This window comes from Cordyceps fumosorosea, assembly GCF_001636725.1.
Source record: "Cordyceps fumosorosea ARSEF 2679 chromosome Unknown scaffold_25, whole genome shotgun sequence".
NCBI classification, from domain to species: domain Eukaryota; kingdom Fungi; phylum Ascomycota; class Sordariomycetes; order Hypocreales; family Cordycipitaceae; genus Cordyceps; species Cordyceps fumosorosea.
In genome coordinates, this window is record NW_017387325.1 from 21730 (window position 1) to 43259 (window position 21530).

Consider the following 21530-nt stretch of genomic DNA (forward strand, 5'->3'; position numbering starts at 1 on the left):
ACATACACACATACATACATACATACACACATACATACATACATACACACATACATACATACACATACATACATACATACTACACACATACATACATACATACATGCCTAGGTACTATACATAGGTAGCAGTCCAGGCTCAGGGTCCGTCCACCAACTTGCGCCGCTAACATGCCCGGGTGGCTTCATGTGCTCCAGTTTCTCGTTAACAACCCTAACATAACTTGACAGAAAGATGCCCAAAAATGCCAAAGTTTAATGTTACTTCACCCGTGCATTATACAACAGCTGGTACCGGGTAGGCAGTCTAACAGCCCACTCTCCCTCCATTGGCTGTCTTCAACCCGTTTTGGCTTACTTATTAGTGCCTCGTCTCCGACTTTCTCTCCTCTTGCCCTCTTGCACTGCCCAACCCCAGGATGGCCTTAACAAGAGCTGTATTTATCAATATTACATGGATCGCACTGCTTGCCATTATACGATTCGCGGCCTCGACACGTACGGCCTCTTTTGGAGGGAGTAAGAGTCTGCCCTGCCAAGTGCCGAGTAGCTCACTTACACGGGACAAGCTGCCCGAAATAGGGCTGACACTTGGCATCAACTACCACGACGGGTATAACTGCATGGTGCCTTGTTATTAGTTCATGCCTCTGCACAGCCTTGACTCGCTCCATGGCGGCGGAGAGCAGTTCCTCGCCACCTGGACGAACCCTGACGGCAAACATACAAGTACCCGCCGCAACATGGCTTCCTGCTCGACGTTAACGGCAACGGTTACCTCGTCGCTGCCAGCGCGCCCTTCTCGCAGCGCTCGCTCCCGCCGGAAAGCCTGAAAGCCGACCCTCGGAACCCCGAGTTCCCCAACAGCTACCACCTCTACAAGGTCATCCGCCCGTTCACCGTCATCAGCGGGCCCATCGCGCCGTGGTTCGGCCAGCCCGGTTTCGGCTCGCAGTTCTGGACCGGCACGGTGGGCAACATTGCCAAGCTCATCAGCGACGGCTACGTTGAGCGGCAGGACCTGCCCGTCCTAGCCACCTAGTCCCAGGGTGCCTGCACTGTCGGCCAGGCGATGACTGCCTAAATGAGGAGAGAAAGAGAGAGTGTGTGTGAGGAATGACCGCGCAAGTAGTGGAAAATAGAAGACGGGTGTTGGGAGGTTGGTGATGTAGCAAAGATGGTTTGCTGGTGTATTGCACTAGACGGACTGATAAACAAATATAGACTCCTTCATCCCAAACAAGTGTATCCTATACAATCGGTACCAAATGTCCTCCCATCAAGCCAATCCTGCAGCGACAGCAAACCCCGGCCCCGGTGCACAAGTAAATCTTCGCCATTCTGATCAGTCTCACGTTCCTGTACAACGATACATGTAAGGCACCTCCGGATCCGTCGTCGACCGACCGTCGCTTCCACGATGCTCAAGGCCCCGTGGCGCCGCTACTTGCACGTACTATATCTTGCAACCTTCCTGGTCACGGTCCGGTCGACGTTTCGCGTCGTCGAATACGTGCAGGGTCGAGAGGGCCATCTCATCTCGCATGAGGTAGGTATTCTTCTACGTGATCGGCGCCACCATGATGCTACTGTAGCTTTGTCGATGGTGTTCAACCTCGCCCAATCTGAGCAAGGTGACGTCGCCACTGCGCAGCGACAAGCTTTCGTTTGCTAGCTAGCATGGGGTTGATGGTGTATCCTACTCCAATGGAAAACGAATAGAGGCGGATTTTGATTGCGGTGTCCTTGCAAGGAAGAAAAGGCTTGAACATTGACATGTAAAAAATGAAGAAAAAAAAAACAAAGGAGCAAAAATGGACCGTCTTGGTCGCCTAGTATACACAAAGAAAGAGGAAGACCAAAAAAAAAAGGCCCGAGTCAATCAAATACATTGCTCATCAAGAAGAAACTCCCCGCCACGATACCCGACGTGAACAAGATCGTCAGTATCGCCGCGCCGGCTCTGTCCGAGGCGACAATGGCCCGCGGCTCCGGCAGCGGCTGGGCCTGGTTGCTCCCCGCGTTGGGATTCCCCTTGGACGTGCCCCTGTCCTCGCCCGTCGCCGGCGGCTTCGCATCCGCCAGCAAATTGTAGTACACCGCCGCCATCGCGTTCATCTGCTGGCCCACGCCCGTCTTGCCGTCGTACTTTGTCGGCGAGAGGTACGAGAAGCCGCACCCGGTGCCGTCCGGGCCCGGATACCCCTCGTTCTGCGGACCCGTGCACACGGCCACGGCGTCGGTGGCCGCTTGCCGCACGATCTTGGCGATGCCGTCGGCCGTCCACGGAGCCAGCTTGGCGGTGAAGGACAGGAACCGGATCAGGTAGCCCTTGAAGCTGACCTGGTTCTGGTCGCACCCCGTCGGCTGCTGCTCGCAGGGGGGCTCCCACAGGTGTCCGCCCTCGGTGGAGACGAACATGTTGGTGGTGAAGTTGAGCAGCCCGTCGATGCGCGTCTTCCACGTGTCGTTCTTGGTGTAGTCGTACATGGCCGCCGAGCCGGCCAGCCACACGCCGGCGTTGTAGCTGAACTGCGCCGCGTGGATGTTCCTGCAGGCGCGCTCCGCGTCCTTCACCTCGATGCCGTCGTAGACCTCGTAGTCGGCCGTGATAAGGCCGATGCCGACCTCCCACTCGTAAATCTTGGCCGCCCATTCAGCGTAGGTGTCGTTGCCGGTGAAGCGGGCGAGGCGGGCGGCGACGTTGAAGAAGCAGCCGTTGGCGATGCTGTTCTTGTAGTCGTAGCCGCTGAGGAAGGAGTAGACCTGCCAGCGGAGGCCGCCGCCGCAGAGCCCGTCCTCCTCGCGCCAGCGGGCGACGTACTCGTTGAAGACGGCCTGGCCGCCGGCGAGCCACTGCGGCGTGTCCGAGGGCGGGTTCGGGAAGGCGGCCTCGGCGGCCATCATGGTGGTCAGCGCCCAGAAGCCCTGGTCGTCGTTGCCCATGGCGTTGGTCTGGTTGCGCGGGAGGAAGTCGCCGGCGGGCGCGTTGATCTGGTGCATCATGGCCTGCATGACGATGTCGTTGTAGGTCGAGTCGCCGGTGTAGTACCAGTAGTCGATGAGGTGGCCAAACATGCCGCCAGCCTCCCACCCTGTGAGGGGAACGTTAGAAGGCGTTTGCTTGCGACGAGGACGGCGACGGGCCAGCGAGGAAGGGATGCTGGGGAGTGGTACGCACAGTAATATTTCCCCCCTAATAGGCCGGGGATTCCGGCCGTCGTGTTTCCATTGTAGAACTTGACGAGACCGTACGCCAAGCTGCTGGCGACACTCTTGATGGACGCTGCATGTATCGTGTGAGCAAGTCAGGATGCCAAGTCGGATCATGGATGGACGCACATGTACTAGAAAGATCGAGTTCCAGAGCCGCCTTGGTCGGGACTGCTAGCAGTAGAGACGCGAGACCGACCGCCAAGGCCTTCATTCTATGCAGAGTTGGTCGGGCGCAGCCGGGGACATTGGGTTCGTTTGGAGGCGGGTGGTTGCTGGCAGAGCAGCATCAAGCAGAAGAAGCAGAGAGAGGAGAAGAGGAGAAGAAAAAGAGAATAAAAGGGAGGAAATAAAGGAGCGGAAAGATACGCCACTGCAGAATAACTAGAACAAAAGTTTGAAACTTGAGACGCAACTTGACGGATTTGACGGATTTGACGGATTTGACGGATGGCGGGGGGATGATGGCAGGGATACGTTATCACGGAACAGGCAGACTAGACTGACAGACAGACAGACAGACAGACATCAGGCTGGACGGACATACAAAGAGGAGCTGTTTCAAGGCACGAGACGAGACAGACAGCCCAGTCAGCAACAACAGCAGCAGCCCCGAGTTCGCCGTCACAGGGCCAATTTCCCACCAGGATTGCTGCCCCGGTCAATGGCACGACTAAAATAGACGCCAAGAAAATGCTGCCCTCATGGATCTGGCTGCGCCACATGACGCGCGCCCAAGAATACGAGGGCACGGGACGGGAAGGGGCAAGGAGGAAATCGCACAGCCGACCGACCGATCTCGCCAAGGGCTACCGGTTTGAACAACGGTGTATACCCAAGGCTATCCATCATCTCGATAGATGGATGCACCGTGGTTAAATGCGACGTGCTTCCGTCTTGTTGTAAATGTGCTCTTTCTGGGTGAGAGGTACTAACAAGGCAATAAATAGGCCACAACGGTGCTCCAATCAAGGTTAGCGGGTAAGCCTCCCATTAACCACTAAACTAACAAGCAACTCAAAAGCAATGCCTAAAATTTACATTCTATTTATAACACCAGTTGAAGAATTTCCATCCCAACAACCCATTTATTAATTTGCCGTCTCCGCTGCCAAACATTTCTATTTATCAAGATCAAACAAAACAACCAATCTATGGATAGTCTCCTCAGCGATAAATATCTCTCCCTCCCTCCCTCCCACACCTACCTACCTACCTAGTCGAGCCATCTATCTCCCCCCTCGCTAGCAACGGCCGTACATATACATACATACCACCTCGTATCTTCGACGTCGACACAACTATTGGCTTCAATGTAGCCGATGCGCAAAACAACCAAGGAATTTAAACCTGTCCCAGTCCAGCGCCCAGTCGCCTTTTCTTCTCTCCATCTTCCACACCGTGTTATTACCTGGACAAACTCTGCTTTGCTACGAGCTCACAGTGTGCATGACGGCTTGAGACACTGTCTTGTGTTTCCTTGGGTTAGCGCCCTTTTTTTACCATTGCACCAACTTCATTTTCTAACCATCGCACTACCTTTCCACAAGTTTGTTGTTAAAAATATAGAAAGAACCCAGAAATAGAAAAGCCTTCATCGAATGACAAAGTTCCAACAAAACGCCGCCCCGCTTGATTCAATCAAAGAAAGATGCTGTTGTAGCTTACCACCAAATGTCCATTGGCATATATCGTCCATGTCCAGGTCCGTGATGTAAAAAAAAACATTTCAACAAGAATAAAAAGTGAAGTGAGGAGCAATCTCCTGTAAATGCAGATGCAATGCTGCAAGTCGTAGCCTCTGGCTTTGGTCGGTGATATTTGCAAGAGACGACTAGAATCCCTTGAAAGGGTCATCTCGGGAGTATTCCTCTTCCCCAGCCGTCCGGCTGCCTCCGTAATAATCATCAAAACCACGCCGAACACTACCACCACGAGTGTAGTAGCTGTAGCTGTCACCGTTGCGGCTGCGGCTGCGGCTGTGACGCCGGCGGTGCTCCTTGCTGCGTCGACGAGAAAGGTGTCGGAGCTCATCCTGCTCTGACGGCTGCCCGGGTTGCAAAGCCGCAAGCGGGCTGATGAATGCTTCCATCCGAACAGTTCCGATAGCATCAAAAAAGTTGCCTGGCCGGCTCGACGCCTCAGAAGCCCGCTGAGAGCCGCCCCATGTAGTATTACTGGATGCCTGCGAGTGAAACAGATCCGAAGATGCAGGGGTACTGGTCGACGTGCTGTGACCCTGTTCTTGCAAGCCACCGGCTGGTCCTGAAAAGCCGCGGAACGACAGCGGCGGAGGTACGTGTTGTTGCCCGCCCGTGTTACTTCGCTTGCGGCCATGTGAGGATGTCTGCGAGCGCTCGGTAAAACGCTGGATCATCGGAGGCTCGGCTGTATCATGTGAGGCCTCTCGATGATGTGTGACTGATGCTGGGCCGGTAGAGGGTGGAGGACGGGAGCTCGAGACTTCGCCCATGCGAGACGAGGGATTGCTAGGGAGACTGGGTACGTTGTGGGGTGCAACGCGGTTAGCACCGGTAGTCTTGTTCTTCGCCAACCGAATTGAGTCCCTGATGCCTGGGCGACGTATCTTGGTCTGCGGTGGCTCGAATTCAGGGACGGATTGTTGATGTGGCTGTTTGACTACTTGCGGTTGTGGCGCCGACAAGTTCTCTGGCACTGCCTGGGATGAGTGCGCCAGGAAGGAAAGGGCGGTAAGCCAGAGGTAATGGCGCTCTGATGAGCTGGCCGTGAATTTCAGAGCGCGCTGGGGCGTGAGAATGAGAATTGAACGATTAAAAATGGTCTGGGCGCCTTTGGGGACAGGATTGTCGTCTTTGACGTCAAGGACGGATTGGATGGTAACTACCGCACAAGAAAGGTTAGCCTATGATGCCAAACAACCAAGCGAGCAGGCACTGGGCAATTTCAAGAATGAGGAGCAGGAAGAGCTTACGCTTGCGCCCCGTCTTTCCCATCAGCGCGCTGCCGGAAGAAGGCTGCTTGCTGCTCCATAGGATAGACCTCTCATACGGAGCGAGCCACACCCATCGCTTGTGGCGGTCATTGCCTGTGTCGTCCTTGCCGCTGGCATCGGGCACACTGAACGACTTGCGACGCCGGACATATTTGAACATCCATTCGCCCACCATGGTTTGCGCAATGGCATCGACGACGCCAGTTGCGTGAGCACTGCCCTGTGAGGTAGACAGGGGATCAGTATTAAGCGTGTTGTCGGTGTTGGTAGAAAGCTCGTGACGATGGCGTCTATACGAGGCGCCAAGTTCCTTGCCTCGCGGGGTTGTGATGTCATTGCGTGGCAAGGGAGGCAGGCTCGGACTCTCCGGCGCCTCCGTCGACACAGAAAGAGGCGGCGGGGATCGACTGCCATGTCTGCGGTATCGGTGATTGCGTGGCATAGCAGTTGCCGAGCGAACCCTGCGGACGCTGCCGCCATAGTAGCTGCCGCGACTGCTGCCTCTGCGGTAGGAGCTCTCAGCCCTGGTAGGGCTATAGTCCTCACTTGGTGAACTCATGAAGGAGGATGACAAGCGCTTGGAACTATCCCGAAGCGGTATCGGGAACGGGGGGTTGCGGCCATCGGGCAGGCTTGGGCTTCGTGACCTAGTCTGCTGGCTGGCAATGGAGCCTTGGATCATAGCGTGTTTACGAATATCGCTCGAGCGGCTGGAGCCAGTTCCAGGGACTGCAACTTTCTCCAGAGGTTTGCTGAGCTTTCGCCTATGGCTGCGGTTCCCAATGTCCATATCTGAGCGAGCACTGGTGCTGTAAATGTCGGTGCCATACAGTTTGGCGGAACCCCCGGTGGTATGTTTCGCAGCCGGATGCTCTGGGAAAGCCGTGGTTGCGCCAAAAGAGTTTCGTTTACCGGGACGATTCGTATTCGAGTACGGTCGTGGGGCCGAGAGGGCTGTGCGATACTCTGAATCGCTCACATCTGCCTCGGCAAACTCTTCTGCCTCATCGGAGCTTTGCGACTCAAAACCAGCAAAAAGTCCGCCATTGCGTCGGGTGACTCTCAGTCCGATGCTCTCCGTATCTTCATTACGCAGATAGGAGTCCAAAACATCATCCTCATCCCTAGCCCCGGAGACAGGCGACGAATGCAAATCGGCTGTTGCCTTACCACCTAGGCGACGTGGATTCCGTGGTGGGAGATTACCAGGCACTGGTGTAAAAGTCTTCTCGCGTTCAGGGCCATCATTATTGGGGGAAGTCGGTCGAGAAGAGATGGCAGAGGGCTGAAGGTGGGGCGGCAAGGTCGCGAGTCTCTTGTCTACTTGAATGCCCTCGGTCTGGACAGAAGCTTCCGTCGTCTGCACCTCATAGGATATGTTGACTTGGCAGCCAAAGTTTTTCATGTAGGGCGGCAGCATGGGCGATCTAGGTGTGGTCGGTCTGCTGGTCGGCGGCTGAACACTGATGCTAGGAATGGGCATAGCAGGCAACGGCGGTGTCAAAGGGGGCACAATGTTGAGGATTGGCATCTCAGGCTCTTTATCTGTCTGTGTTGCTGAAGATACCATGGTTGACTCCTCCGTTTCTGGGGGAGGTGTGACAGTCTCGAACATGGTCGTAGGCGTTCTAGGCGGACTCAATGGTGTAGCAATCGTCTGCGCAGCGGCAGAGATCATAGCTCGATGCTGGACCTCCTCAGCGACGACAGCTTTGCCTGGAAAAGTGCCGCGTTGGACTCGCTTGCGGCGCTGATTGGCCTCGATCTCATTGACTATGCGGGCGACATTTTCTGCCTCTGGCTTTTCAGTCGGCTCAATCTTAGGCGATGGAGGCGGGGAGAATTGAACACCGGTATCCCTGTAGCTTGTGGGTGGCATTATGGGAGCCGGCGCTTGCTTCTCGTCTTGGCCTTGTAAGATGCCAAGAACATTTGCATTGAAAAAGAGACGGGATCGAGCGGCGCTGGCGGGTCGGCTTGGGCTTTCGAGACTCAAATCTCTGCGGTGCATTCTACCCACAGGCGCCATGTCACGACTTATTGTGCGCTTGTGGCGGGGACTTGAAAGAACGCTCTCGGTAGCGGCAGCATCGCTGTCATCGTCATCCAGATTGAGTTCATCTGCCAAGCATGCTCCGTTGAGATTGTTTGGCCCAGGACTGTTGAGCAGTGAGTAGCGGAGGCTGCCAGTCATGCTCATGGTGCGAACACTAGCACCGTCATTGTCTCTCAGGGTCTCGTCTCCCTCGTCGTGCGCTTCTTGGTCGTTGGTTTGGGCATCCTGAAGGACGGCCACTTCTTCAAGCAGCGTCTTCAGTCGAGTTTCGGATACGTGAATTTTGCGCTCGTATTTGCGTCTCTCGTCCTCCCAATCACCCTTTTCTTTGGCCCACAGGTCGTGAACGCGTTGTGAGTCGTCCTCAAGGGTACGAATCTTCTTTTGGGCGGCATCGAGTCTCTTCTTGGTCTCAGCGATCGACTCAACCGCGTCGTCTCTTTCACGAGCCAGTTCTCCAAGAGCTGAAGAGGTTCCCCCTTCTAGAAGGGAAAGCTGACGCTTCAAAGAACGACTCTCCTTGCCGAGAGAAGTAAAATTTGCCTGTAGCGATTCATTTTCCTCCTTTGTAGAGAAAAGGGAAGTCTCGAGACTTTCGATGAGCTTTGTCTTATCTTCCTGGTCACGGCGCAAGGTAAGAATTTCGGAAACGAGGTTGGCATGGAGAGTTGGTGTAAATCGGCGAGGATCCAAAATGCTGATCGACTCGTCCATGGTAGCGTCGCGTGAAGAGCGCTTGGCGGCCTTGTCGACCAGGGCGGGTGAAATGGAACGATTTGGTGGTGTCCTGGATCGTCTGCGAGACTTTGCTGAGCGCGAAGAAGACCGGCGCGAGACCTGGCGGGCAGTGAGATTGCCTCCGTGCTCGTCTTCCGTCTCCCACTCCGTCATCTTGGCGATGAAATGTTGCAACGACGAAGGACGCGGTCACAGAGAAGAGGTTCGACAGGCACCCAAGATTCCCCGTATGGTGTTCCTTTTTTTTAATTAATCTTAGAGCCGCCTCTGCAGTTTCGAGGTAAGACAATCAGCGGGTCTGCCTGGGTAGTCTTGGAACCACCAAAATCCTTGCACGCGAGCTTTTGCGACTGACAGCTGCGAGAAGGATCGTACAGAAGGGCACATGAACCGGTAGCAACTAGACCTCGTCAGCGCAATTCTAGAATTCTGAAGTGAAAGGCTCTCAGTGAAATGAGCGGCCGGCATTCAGCAAACGACAAGAGACGTTTTGGTGACACTCCAGGCGGATTAGGCTGACTTACATGAGTAGCTAGCGTGGCGCGCCGCTTAAGCTGACGATGGAAAAAAAGAAATATCGCTAACGTTTCTGCAGGGGCAACGAGGCAGCACTGTTAACACTGTCGTTCATAATTTATGAACCCGGTCAAGACTAGTCGTATGCATGGCTATACCGTAGGAAATACTACTTACGTGCCGTCCAGCAGGAACAGAAAGAAGATGGGGGACGTCTTGAAACTTTGCTGCTCTTGTACTCGTTCAAAAAGTGGATTTGTGGTCGGCGTGGACAGTGTGCAGCGATTGGACAAGAAGCGATAGAGAAGACGGCGCGAAAGACTATAGGAGAGTAAAGAGTTGTGTAGGTCGGTTTGGATTCGCGGTCTGCGTGCAAGACAAACGGTAGGCAGGGCGGAAATAGTGGTGGATCGCGGCCGGCGCAATGGGTATTCAGATATCGGGGATTGAGGTAAGGCGAGCAGTGGCCAGACGTTTCGGAGCCACGGGAAAGCGATTCAAAAATTGGGAGACGGTGAAGCCCAATCAACAAGACATCATTTTGGAGCACTGTGGTTGGCAGTCAGTTGGGACGGTCGGCCGGTCGGGAGGTTGCGAAGAGTCGGTAGGTATCTCGGCGGTGACGGTGGTGGTAGTGGTGATGGTGGTGGGCGGGTTGGGCAACTCACACGAGTGTCGACGATGCAGACGAGAAGCATCCCGCAACCGAATAACTGGTGAATTCAAACTTGCACGACGCGTTTCTAATCCAACCGCGTGAAGGGTCGCAGAAGAATGGAGAAGAGGAAGAAGAAGAAGAAAAGAAAGAATAGTTGGACGGAGGAGAGGCAAGGAAGAGCTCTGACGAAATTTGGGCCGAAGTACCTGGACGTGGGTGTTTGGCCCTGGTCGGTCTAACTTGGTGCCAAGCTAATTTTTGTCGGTACGGAGTAGGGTGGTAAGTAAAGTTAGCAGCTGGCAGCCGACAGGAGTTGGCAGCTGGCAGCAGCTGGCAACCTTTTTTTCCTCCCTTGGGTGGGCTGCTGGCAGCTGGCAGCTGGCAGTTGGCACCGGGTACACTGTAATAGGGGGCGCGTTACAATGTATTGTATGTATCTATTCTACTCCATACAAAATAAACACATGGACTGTCAAGACGGGCAATTGTTTATGCAAATTGCCTTCAGCACAATTGTGGAAGAGAGGCCGTCTCATCTACATGAGTTATCTCTCCGGATCCCTTGCAGCCACTCCCGACCGGCGACAATTGCTTTTTCCTCCAGCACCAGCACCTCCAGCCCAGTACCTCCAGCAGTTCCTCCCCCCTTCCTGAATGCCGTGGTTGTTTATTTTAATTTTGCAGGGATTGCCTTCACTCACTCTGGAGCTCTCGCCTCCACCCAATCTCGACCCCAGTATTCATTCATCACAGCCCACTAATGTTTCGTTCGGCCACTCCAGTTCATTCATTGATTGATTGAGTGATTGATTGATGCGAACCCAACATGGCATCCATGCGTCCTCGGATGGATGTGGTGGCATCTCATCAATCCTTCGCATGCAGCTGCACCACTTCCGCTACTCTACCGCGTGGCACGGCCCAACAAAGGACAATCTCCTGCAACGAAACCCAATGGTGTGATTCCGACAAGAGCGTGCGTATGTGCCAGCATCCGAATATGCATGCCCTTGACCACCTGCCGTCTTTGCCTGTGCCTTTCGATCTAACTACTGACAGTTCCTGCATCAAGGCACCAATCACCAATAACTAACTACGGATAAACAGACTGCAGTGACACCAGACTTCCCAGCCAAATGGGTCACCCCCGACAAGGATCTTGTGATGAGCGACGCACCCTCTTCTCCTTTGGTACTGGTAGTTATCCAGTGCCTGGCCCAGCCTGTCGGAAGCCACCCGCCCTCCGTCACGACTCCGAGGTGAAGCCCACCCCTTTTTGCCAATTTGCCCCTCTCCACTCTGACCTCCGAGTGTTGTCACCTTTTCCAATTCTTCTTTGACCTTGCTAGGCGGCAGTCTACCGTCTCCTGTGACTGGTCGCCTACCAGCTGCTCACCCAGCAAGTAGTCAACGAGCGAGCGCCGAGCACTGACGGCTGAAATCGGCCCATCCAGTTGCATATCACGGACGATGCGCTGCGTCGCACGAGATCCCGTGTCATGGATGGATATCCATGCATTTTCACAAAGAATCCCATCTCCTAAGTACTGGTACCACGGCGCTGGATGTTGGCTGGCATGGGCGACACGTAAGAAACTATCAGCACATATGGCAATGTCAAACGCCAACTAGTTACTCGACAGAGCCCGCGTTCGGACAAGCCACTGATAGCCATGTCTGTTGGCCTATTCGCAATCACCCTCCTGGCTCCTGCGCAGTTGTTGATTAACTGCCCCTGCAAGGTCAATCACATCCCCCCTGTCTATGGCTTGACGCGAGAAACTCTCCTCTCCTCCCCTTGCTTCCTCCCCAAGCTGACGGAGCGGGGGAATCCAGTGGGCCGACAAGAGCTGCATCGTTGGCTCTCAGCTCATTGTGACCTCTGTGCCGCTTGAATTTGTGGGGGTACAGTAGAACGAGACAAGCCCATCGCTATCAAAGCCTGGCCGGGTACGTGCAGGGGTTCAAGGAGCAGGCCGGGCTGAATCAAGCACCGGCTGCCATGCTTTGAGTTGAGTTAGTTTTGGACGGCTTGTCCAGGTTGACGAACACACCTGCAGCTCCAAACCCAAAAATCAACAAGATGCGATTCCCGAAAAATGCTGAAGAATTGGCTAGGACGGAGCGCGGCGCGAAGCAACCCTACCACGGGCCTCGGTGGCAAGTCTAGACTGGGGGGCGCTTTCATGCTCTCTTCTCAATGCTCAATGGCCCTGACAAGCCAAAGCGAGTCCACCATACACGATTCGTTCCTTTTTGTCTTCCGTGGGCTAACGTGTTAGCTGGTTAGCTAGGGACCGGCCCGGTGCTCGGGCAAAGCAAATCTTTGTCGCCAACGACGGATACGCTACAACGAAGAGGGAAGAGAAAAGTCAGCAAGCCATCCATGGCGTGGCGTCGACCAAAAGTCCTTGTTGCATTTCCAGCTTGTTTCAAAAGGTTAAAAATAACAAAGAGAGAATAGAGAGATGGCGGGAGGCTGTCCCAATACAGAAGGAAATCATGTCGCTCACGTTGGCGTTGCAATTCGTTTCCACCTTGGACCTTCCTACAATCCTGGTCATTTGGAAAGGAGGGGAAAAAGCCTCCTCACCAGGCGAAAAAGGAAAAAACGGAAGAAAAAAATAGGGTGAGCGGCCGCGGCCCGTTTGGGGCCTTTCCTTGTGTCGAGCCCGTCTCCCGCCGATCCACAAGCCATGAGGCGTTCAGAAATGGTCATACCGCAAGCCACGCAGGGCCACGCAGGTGGAGGCCAAGAGGGAACCACTGGCTCTATTTTACCAAATTTGATAACTGTCGAAAAACGGCCTTCTTTTATTCGTAGTCACCGAAACGCGGAGGGAAGCAGCAAGCCTCGGCATGTCGGTGACTTGTCGCCAATGTCCACACGCGCAAATACCTAGTCAGGCATTGACCAACGGACGAAGCGCGTGAAATACTTACAAAGTCAGTCTTCAACTAGTTGGTAATTTACGGATAATAAGCCACTCGGATGCACAAACCCTCAACGGGTTGTCTTCCGGGGCCCCAGCATATGCGACAGAATGGAGGCAGCTTGGCAGTGATGCATGATGAATGCAGCGAAACCGGGTCGTCAATCCTCGCTGTGCTTTGTTAATTCCGTGCTAGCTCGACTTGTCATTGGTCCTCTGCATGCATTGCTCGCATTGACTGCAAGGCATTAATTAAGACGTAAAAATGCTGCATCTGTAGTGAGTGGTCCTTGTCGGTGCGCGCCCCGGAACACGCTAACATCGCTTCTCGCGAATCATGTTGAGGATGTGTGGTGATTGGCGAGGAAGTAAAATCTCGCTTCTCCTCGAATATAGTTTTTCTTTTCACTTCCTGGAAGGGTTGTCGTCCATGCAGCGACCTTAATAATATACCAAGGGGAGTCGGTCCTTGCCAATTTATTCCCGCCGTCATTTTTTATAGCTGCTTTAAACAAGGCCCTTTTTTCTTTTTCTTCTTCTTCTTCTTCTTCTTCTTCTTCTTCTTCTACTTCTACTTCTTCGTCATCTTGTTTCATCTCAAGAAACGAGATGAATTTCTCCGTTTATGGGCGCACCACCACGCACCCCGCGTGCCTGGCAATTTGTCAATGACCAATAGGTAAACCCTCCCTGCTCGACAACTGCCGAGCGAGAAAGGGGCGCACATGTATTGTTTCCTAGATGAATCTGCGTGGATACCCAAAGCCCCCTTTTTCCATTATTCAATGTCTCTGGGCGATCATGCGCCGATGAGGCAAATCTAGGCCCAGCCTGAGGTACCTAACAACGCGCGCGTGCCTGAAAATCGAGCCAGATGCTGGGATGGCATTCCCTAGAGACCTGTGCCTCAGATACACAGGCGCCATCGAGACGTTGAGCGCAAAGTACGCCGCGTGGCGTCGTCGACGTCGTATCCACCAGCTCGCTGCTCGTCGACTTCTCCTTCGTAGACAGACACTGTGATGAGCAAGCTTGGTCCTGCTCGCCCAACGCAGAAGGGTCAACTCGTTGCAGTCCGCATTACTTCTTATTATCAACGCCGTCTTTTAGCGCCGCCGTTTAATGTTGTTGCTTCTCCCCGCCCTCCGAGCAAGAAGTCCTCGACACCCCAGTCGGGCCGACCAGGAGTGTCACGACAACTTCGTCAATCATTTTTCTATTGGCAACTCTCCTAGCAATACGAAATCGTTGATGAGTGGTGCTTTTCGTCAACATCGACACTGCTGAGAACGAGTTTCCCATGCCGCCCGCGCCACCTTCCAGCTCTTCTGTTCCAGCCCCCAACACAGGCATTGCTATCTGAAAACGACGCAACATGAAGAGAGCCTCGACAATCCTCGCCATGTACCCAACATGGACCTTGCCGACGTGGCCGTTGAGTTGGATGACGCAGGGCTGTAAATCTCCGCGTTGTTTGACTCTGGCGAGGTTACCATTACTAAAGGCCAGCCTCCAACAGATAATGGCAACATTCTTCTTGTCGTTGCCAGCCTGCGAGGCAGCCTTAAGGTTCTTGACCACATAGGAGAGAATCTGCTCGTTGTGGGAAGCTATCTCGTCGACCATCTCCCTAGCCAGATGAATAAGTCCAACAAGGGCAACGTAGCGGACCTTTAGCTCGTTATTAAGAAAGAGGTTAATAATAGTAGACAGGAGTAGCTCAAGCTAGGTAAAGATAAAATTAAGGGCGCAAGTAGTATAGTTGCCTAGAAAAAGTATAACAGACATTCTGTAGCTAGAATCCAACTCGTAGTAAAGGTGGGAAACTGCTCCAGGAGGGGCACGATGACCTGGTGAGGGGGCAGAGAGTTGACAAGCTCTTCGACAAGACTAAGGGCGGATCTGGCCGGGAACATATCCTCTCCTTGAAAGGTGCTTCGAAAGGACGACTGGAGCGCCGGCATGCCCTTGGACAAACCATCCGTGATGCGCAGGAACTCTGACTCCATCGCCTTGGCGAATTCGACGAATTTCTTGCCCACCATCCTCGGCAAAAATACGACAGGCTTTGGAAGTAAGAGTGGGTAAAAAAACCATGGCTCATTTTGCATCTCTGGGACGGCCAGATGGCTTTGTGCTGGACAGGTCAATGGCTACTGAACTTCATCCAGAGTCGGCGCCGTCCCCATGTTTTGAGTTGAACCGAAGCATCGTAAGCAATGTTCCGTCTCATTGCACCCTCTGTTGCGTCAGCAAATAGAGCTCTCGAGCGCCCGCGAAGCTGCCGTCAAGACCGGCGCGGAAGAGGCCAGCAATGATGGCGATGATGGCGATGATGGCGATGATGAGCCCTAGCTGGACCACAATTCTGGGGAACCTCTCTCTTCAAAGATCACATCGTCTTTGTTTAGCTCATAGAATTCAAAGCCGACCCAGTAGCCGTTAATAAATAGTGATAACGGCGATGATGGCGATGTTAGTGATAATAGCGACAATCAGCTCAAAGAGGTAAGAATGTTGTGCCTCTCTCTCGAGCAACACAGGCGACGACCTACTTACTGACTCAGATGTTAGGGTATCTAACGACTATCGCCCACTCCTTGTCGGTAGAGGTCTTGACGGCTGTGGTCTTAAATGTGATTGTGGTGGTGACTTCGAGGGGTCCAAGTACACCCTTGGATCTTCAGTTTGGAATGCTGCTTCTTGTATGGTCGATTTTCACTGCTTTGTTAGTACACCTAATCGTGAGCCACCATTATTCATCACTCTCGCTATCTTCACATCACCACTATCATCACTGGCCTCTTCCGGTTTTCTCTATCCGTATAGTTTCGCTGAACCACAACTCAGTCCCATCTACACTCGTTCTATCTCATTATTTTACTTGACATCCAGTCAATTGAAACGCTCCATCTTACTATCATACTTGACATCCAGTCAATCGAAACACTTCCTCTCATTCGACTTTGATCCCCGATTACAATACCAACCGACTCTCGATCTACACTCCATATCAATGGCGTCTACGAAGCTCAGAAAGTCTCGAAACATGCAGAAGCCGGCGGATAAGATGCCAGCCGGCCTCTTTGACCTCCCTCCGAACTGCAAAGCATCATCTTCGAGTATGTCCCTGACGAACCATTCTTTGGGACCACCAGCACCGCAACGGCTGCCGCTTCCGCCCTACTCGAAAAATGTACAAGATTCAACATTCGACTGTACAGTACGCCTTGAAAGAAATAAGAAATACAAGAAAAAAAAGAAAGGGGCTCCGTACCAATGTATGTACATAGGTAAACAGCCACAAATCACAACACGGCTGGTTGGTACAGTCACAACAACACTTGGACAGAGAAAAGATATGGGCTCTGGCACGATGACCAACTCATGGCAAGGGCATTTATCGGCCCTTACTATGATCTGGGGAATTTACTTTGGATCTCTGCTATGAAGCTACTGCTTCAATCACGGCGAGGCCATGACGTGCTACAAGCAGATGCTCGCACAAGACAACAACCTGGCGATTGCATACAGGCATTTCTTTCCGCTCCGGCCCGAAATGCGACAACACCTGGCGGCTATTCTACAAGCAGGAGGAGAGACGTGTCCTGCTGTGGGAGGATGATGCTGGAAAGATGAGGATACCGATGATGTCGATCCGCTAGATATATGCCCACACAACCCAGCGGCGAAGGTATCGATGCCGTGCCTCCGGAGAGTAGAACGGTTCCGGAGTATACTTCAACGAGGCCTTAGGAGATAAGAGGTAGTCTTTACACAATAGTGATGGAATAAGAGATATCTAACAATGAATTCATGTCTGTTGATGGTTTCGTGGGGTGGCATCTCACGACGACCTTGATGCGAGAGCAAGAAGCATTGCACTGTCAACCCCAACTCGAGAAGATCCAGCTCAATGCAGCACCCCTACATATTGCCCTCATCCCATTCTCCGCCCCTACGCTCTCATCTCCTCCAGCCGTTCCGCCAAGGTTACAAACCCTTCCTCCTCCTCGTCGATCCAGAGATCAACCCACGCTCTCGCCTCCTCCAACCTCTTGTCATCCCACTCCTCCTCCCCCCTCCTCTTCACATACACCGTCCTCATCCCCGCCGCCCGCGCCGCCTCCAAATCCGCCATATGCGCCGCCACCATCGCCACCTCCCCCGGCCGCACCCCCAGCTCCTTCGCCGCGCCCTCGTACGCCTCCCTCGCCGGCTTGTACGCCCTCAGCCCCTCCGCGCACAGCAGCCTCCCGAACCCGAGGCCCCCAAACTCGTCCAGGTCCGCCACCAGCGCCGCGCTCCCGTTGCTCAGCGTCGCCGCGCGCAGCCCCAGCGGCGCCGCGGCCAGCCGCGCCAGGCCCGCCGCGCTGTCTGGCCACGGCGCCAGGCGGTGCCAGACCATGCTCAGCGACGCGACCTCGGCCTCCGAGAAGAGCCCGGTCAGCCGCCAGCCCGCCAGGAGCTCGACGAGGCTGTCGCGAAAGTGCGCGTCGGTGGTCTTGAAGGCGGCGGAGGCGTCCTGCAGGCCGGCGAGCGCCTGGGAGCGCACGAAGCGCCAGTACGAGGCGCGCCAGGCGTCGGCGAAGCGCGCGGTCCAGTCGGCGGGGAGGTGGGCGAGGCGCTCGCGGAGGTCCGGGGACGGGGCGGCGGCGCCGGGGGCATCGGCGGTGGTGATGGTGGTGGTGGTGGTGGCGAGCTTGCGGTGGACGCGCAGGTCGAGCTCGTCGATGACCGAGGTGCGCCAGTCGACGGTGGTGCCGAAGACGTCGAACGCGAGCGCCTTGACGGCGACGAGGGGGGATACGGCGCTCGGGGACATGTTTGTGCCAGTGATTGGGTGTTGTTGGAAGAGTTGCGGAGGCAGTTGTAGAGAGACGTGGTTGCGGAACTAAGCTGCCTCGGCTTCAGCTATCGCGGGGGCGGATGTCGTCATATATAGATGGATTGACCGGCGACGCTTGTCAGTGTGCTAGTTGGTATCTTATTTTCCACTCCTCACTTTGTGCCATTCAATTGGACATTTTTATTTTCAACATTTACATTGCTTTTCTCTACAGTCGACCGATGACTCAGACCAACTAGGAAGGCGATTTTAGTCTGCGCTGGCAGACGAATTGGCGAGTCACTGAGAAGCGCTACGCGTGATGACTTGATATCGGCGGTTCGAGTTGCGGCTTTATGGCGATGCTTCATTCGACTAGCCGAGTCAATTCGGCGACTCGTCATGTCACCCAGCTCATGTATGTATAAGCGAGTGAGAAAGACGACCAGAGCCGCGTCAACGGGCAAGAGCAATGGCCACTTCTCCAAGCCTTGTTTCCAAAGTCCGCTACATCTTGCATGTGAAAAGTGAAGATGGAGATGAGAAAAGAAATTCAACAAGCTGTGGCTAACTTATTCGTCCAACTCCCAAGCCAGCTCCCTTGTCTTGACCCTCCTTCTTCTTACTTGTTCGTCCTAGTCTGCTCATCCTGTATATCCAGCCTCTTGAACTAGACATCCCCCCCGACATGGCCGCTTCATCTTTCCATCCCGAAAAAAACCAAGAATTCCCCCCGGTCCAAGCTGCGGACATGTTGGCCATTGCTATTGCCTTTTTCAGCAACCACTCCGTTGTTTTCATCCGGCAGGGAACCGAGCGGCCGCCCAGGGTGCTCTCGAGGCCGCTTCCACAGGGCGACGACATGCACGATGCACATTCCGATTCTCAGTACACTCTGTTCATAGCTCCGCGTATACAAGTACGTGGCTTTTTCGGTACCTGCAACTCTTGGAAGATGGCCTAGCACGTCTATTATTATCCTCTCGACCTACGACCATGTTTCACAAGCCACAATCGTTTTGCCTTGGCACTGTGCATGTCCATCGCATCTAAAATAAAAATAAAAATAAAAATAAAAATAAAAATAAAATAAAAAGCAAGACTGCAATTTCGTGCAAACGACCTGCAACACCATGTAATATAAAGTGGCAGTGGCACTTGCATCTCGCCGACGTGGGATAGGCCTCCCGTTGGCCCGCGCGACTTGATCGAAAACGCCGTCTTCCTTGAGAACCGCGCAGTTGCATGTTCGTGCGCGTCTGTGCATGATGTGGTGTCTGCAGCGCGAAACCCCCAACGGGCGGTTTCTTGCCTTCGCGGGGTTCGTCCGTCCACTGATGAGGTGTCCAAGTCCTCGGCTCCGCTGCCGGGACTTCCGCAAAACCACGATGCCCGCAGCGGGAGAGAGCTCTAGAGAGAGAGACGGACAGAGTGCAAAAGAGGCATCTGCGATGGCGCTTTTGGCGCTCGCCGTGCATGTCGCGGTGCATGTCGCAGCCACACCCACTCTGCAACCAGTGTGAACTATGGGTGCTTGGTCCGTTTCTCTTCTCCGCCAGAGGGTTTACGGTTATCATCTGCCTACTGTGACAGCATCCAGAACGATACGATGCTGACAGCACAAGGCCGGCCGTGGCTGGGCTTGAGCAGGGAAGGGGGTGGGAAGAGCCGGTGTGTGCGCGCGCAAGGATTCTTTGTGCACTAGACCGTAACTTGGACGGCATTTCCAATCGTCTTGTTTCCGTCGAGGACAGTACATGACCGACCCGAAATCCTGTGCAACGCTGATAGCAGATCAACTGCCTCGGCGTCTGTTGTTGAGCGAGAACATGGTTGCACTGGTCTCATCAGGCATTGTAGGGGCGTTGCTGTTAGTGCCAGCGGGGTAAAGTGACGGGTTCATGGATCCGCGGGCTGCGTGTGCTGGTGCTGGTAGTATGTTATCAGTACCAACGAGTACGCCTGCCTTTCGTCTGTTGTTCCGTTTCCTGATTAGCCGTCATATAGTGTAGTTTGTACTGTGCTGGTCAAGTCTTGATTCCATGGAGTTCGGAGTCAACGTCAACCCCGTTAGCTTTGCTTTGGTTGAGGAATGGCCCTCTGCATTTGGCGTCTGTGTGGCTTTGTCGTCGGTCCAAGAGACAAGCCCGTGGCTTGCAACAGGTGGAGAGCCATTGTTTCGAGAGGGGAGTGAGTGCTTGTGTGCTGGTAAACTGGGACTGGAAAGGAAGAGCTTGTACGCGATATTGGTTGCCTCAAGTTGATTGACTGCTTTTAAGCATTGACGAATCTCATCAAATCTCTTATCCGTCCCGCTTTTGGGGCGGCCATCACCGCAGTAGTAGCATCATCTTTCATGCGTTGCCACTGTACCAGAGATGTTCTTAGTTTGTTACCGAGGCAGCCAAGCTGGAAACCCAGCCACGAAACAAGAGGGTGCTCATCAATGGTAAATGATACTGTTGTTATTAGGGTTACTTGTCCAGCATCAGGCTAGACATACCCCCGGGTACCCAGGCTTGCATCATGAGCAGTCCGTGACAACTTGTTCATGCGGCTACTGGTCGTGGCCCAGGCTTAGTTGGGTGGCACCGGCTGGGCAATGCGAGTCAATCCGGCTCAAATCGTCCAAGTGGGCTTATTTTTGCTCTTGGGCGCAGGGATCAAGGTTGAAAGCTTGCAGTAACTTGCAGTAACTAGTTGGGGGGTCTGGCTTGCAGGAGCAGCGAACGCCTTTTCCTTGGGTAGCACACGCATCATCATGGGAGAAAAAGAAAGAAAACAAAACTCACAAGCGAGACACGTGTGCATCAAGCTGGACGTGAGGAACCAACCAACTAGTTACGAGGAGCGACATTTTAGCTTGTTGCACGCAACGGTCGACTTGCCAGCACCAAAGCACGTCTTTGGCCTCGTTCTACTGCCTTCTTTATAGGCCGACAGAACCTAGACATCAACAGGAAGCTTTGAGAAGAAGAAGAAGAAGAAGAAGAAACTCAAGTGACGAGGGGAGCATGCGACTAGTTGGAGTCCGTTGCAGTCCGTGTGGGTGATTGCTGCCCAACAAGGCGTGCGCCGTGGATGGTGGGCAGATGCCAGGGCGCCGCCGGTGTGCCAGCCGTCCCGAATCGGCACCGACCTCCGTGTCTTGCGCGCGTTTTTGTCGCGAGTGCGGAGGTTATGTGGTCGAGATGCCCTCGAACCACAAGTGGTTGGACCGCAGAGGAACAAAGGACGGGCGGAGAGACAAGGACGAAGACAATAGACGAGGCTGGGCCAAGTCTGAGCGCAATTACCCATTGCTTCGACAGCCATCGGGAACTCTCTGTTTTGTCAGGGAGATGCGGCACCGACAAAAATCGTATCGAATGGCCGCCGAGATGTATTTATTACCCATGTACTCGGCAACTCAATGTTGGTTGGTTACACAATCAAAAGGTGTAATGGTAACAGCGACAAGGCTCGGCTCCCCTCTACCGCTCTTCGATCCATGTCTGAGATGAGTGAGAGTCGAGATGCCGCATGCATTCACATGTCGGTGGGGAAGGACTGGTAACTAGACAGACAGCTGCAAGAATTTTTGTTGCCATACTTTGAAGCTGCTTTATATACATA

The 21530-nt window shown here is 53.9% G+C and overlaps 5 protein-coding genes across 5 annotated transcripts; 1 reads left to right on the forward strand and 4 right to left on the reverse strand.

Annotated features, from left to right (window-relative positions):
• Positions 1-244: 244 nt before the first annotated feature.
• Positions 245-1041, forward strand: ISF_07879 (hypothetical protein; the record flags this gene model as incomplete). The annotated part of the gene is made up of 2 exons (XM_018851482.1): positions 245-271; positions 730-1041. The coding sequence occupies 2 exons, from the start codon at positions 245-247 to the stop codon at positions 1039-1041; spliced, it is 339 nt and encodes a 112-aa protein (XP_018701221.1).
• Positions 1042-1877: 836 nt separating this feature from the next.
• Positions 1878-3426, reverse strand: ISF_07880 (Mannan endo-1,6-alpha-mannosidase; the record flags this gene model as incomplete). Its single annotated transcript, XM_018851483.1, has 3 exons — positions 1878-3094; positions 3181-3285; positions 3342-3426. 3 exons carry the CDS (start codon positions 3424-3426, stop codon positions 1878-1880), a joined length of 1407 nt encoding a protein of 468 aa, XP_018701222.1.
• A 1620-nt stretch (positions 3427-5046) lies between these two features.
• ISF_07881 (hypothetical protein) lies at positions 5047-9133 on the reverse strand (the record flags this gene model as incomplete). Its single annotated transcript, XM_018851484.1, has 2 exons — positions 5047-6074; positions 6166-9133. The coding sequence occupies 2 exons, from the start codon at positions 9131-9133 to the stop codon at positions 5047-5049; spliced, it is 3996 nt and encodes a 1331-aa protein (XP_018701223.1).
• Positions 9134-14206: 5073 nt separating this feature from the next.
• On the reverse strand, positions 14207-15132 carry ISF_07882 (karyopherin Kap123; the record flags this gene model as incomplete). The annotated part of the gene is made up of 2 exons (XM_018851485.1): positions 14207-14812; positions 14932-15132. The coding sequence occupies 2 exons, from the start codon at positions 15130-15132 to the stop codon at positions 14207-14209; spliced, it is 807 nt and encodes a 268-aa protein (XP_018701224.1).
• A 1913-nt stretch (positions 15133-17045) lies between these two features.
• On the reverse strand, positions 17046-17912 carry ISF_07883 (haloacid dehalogenase, type II; the record flags this gene model as incomplete). Its single annotated transcript, XM_018851486.1, has 1 exon — positions 17046-17912. One exon carries the CDS (start codon positions 17910-17912, stop codon positions 17046-17048), a length of 867 nt encoding a protein of 288 aa, XP_018701225.1.
• Between the last annotated feature and the right edge of the window lie 3618 nt (positions 17913-21530).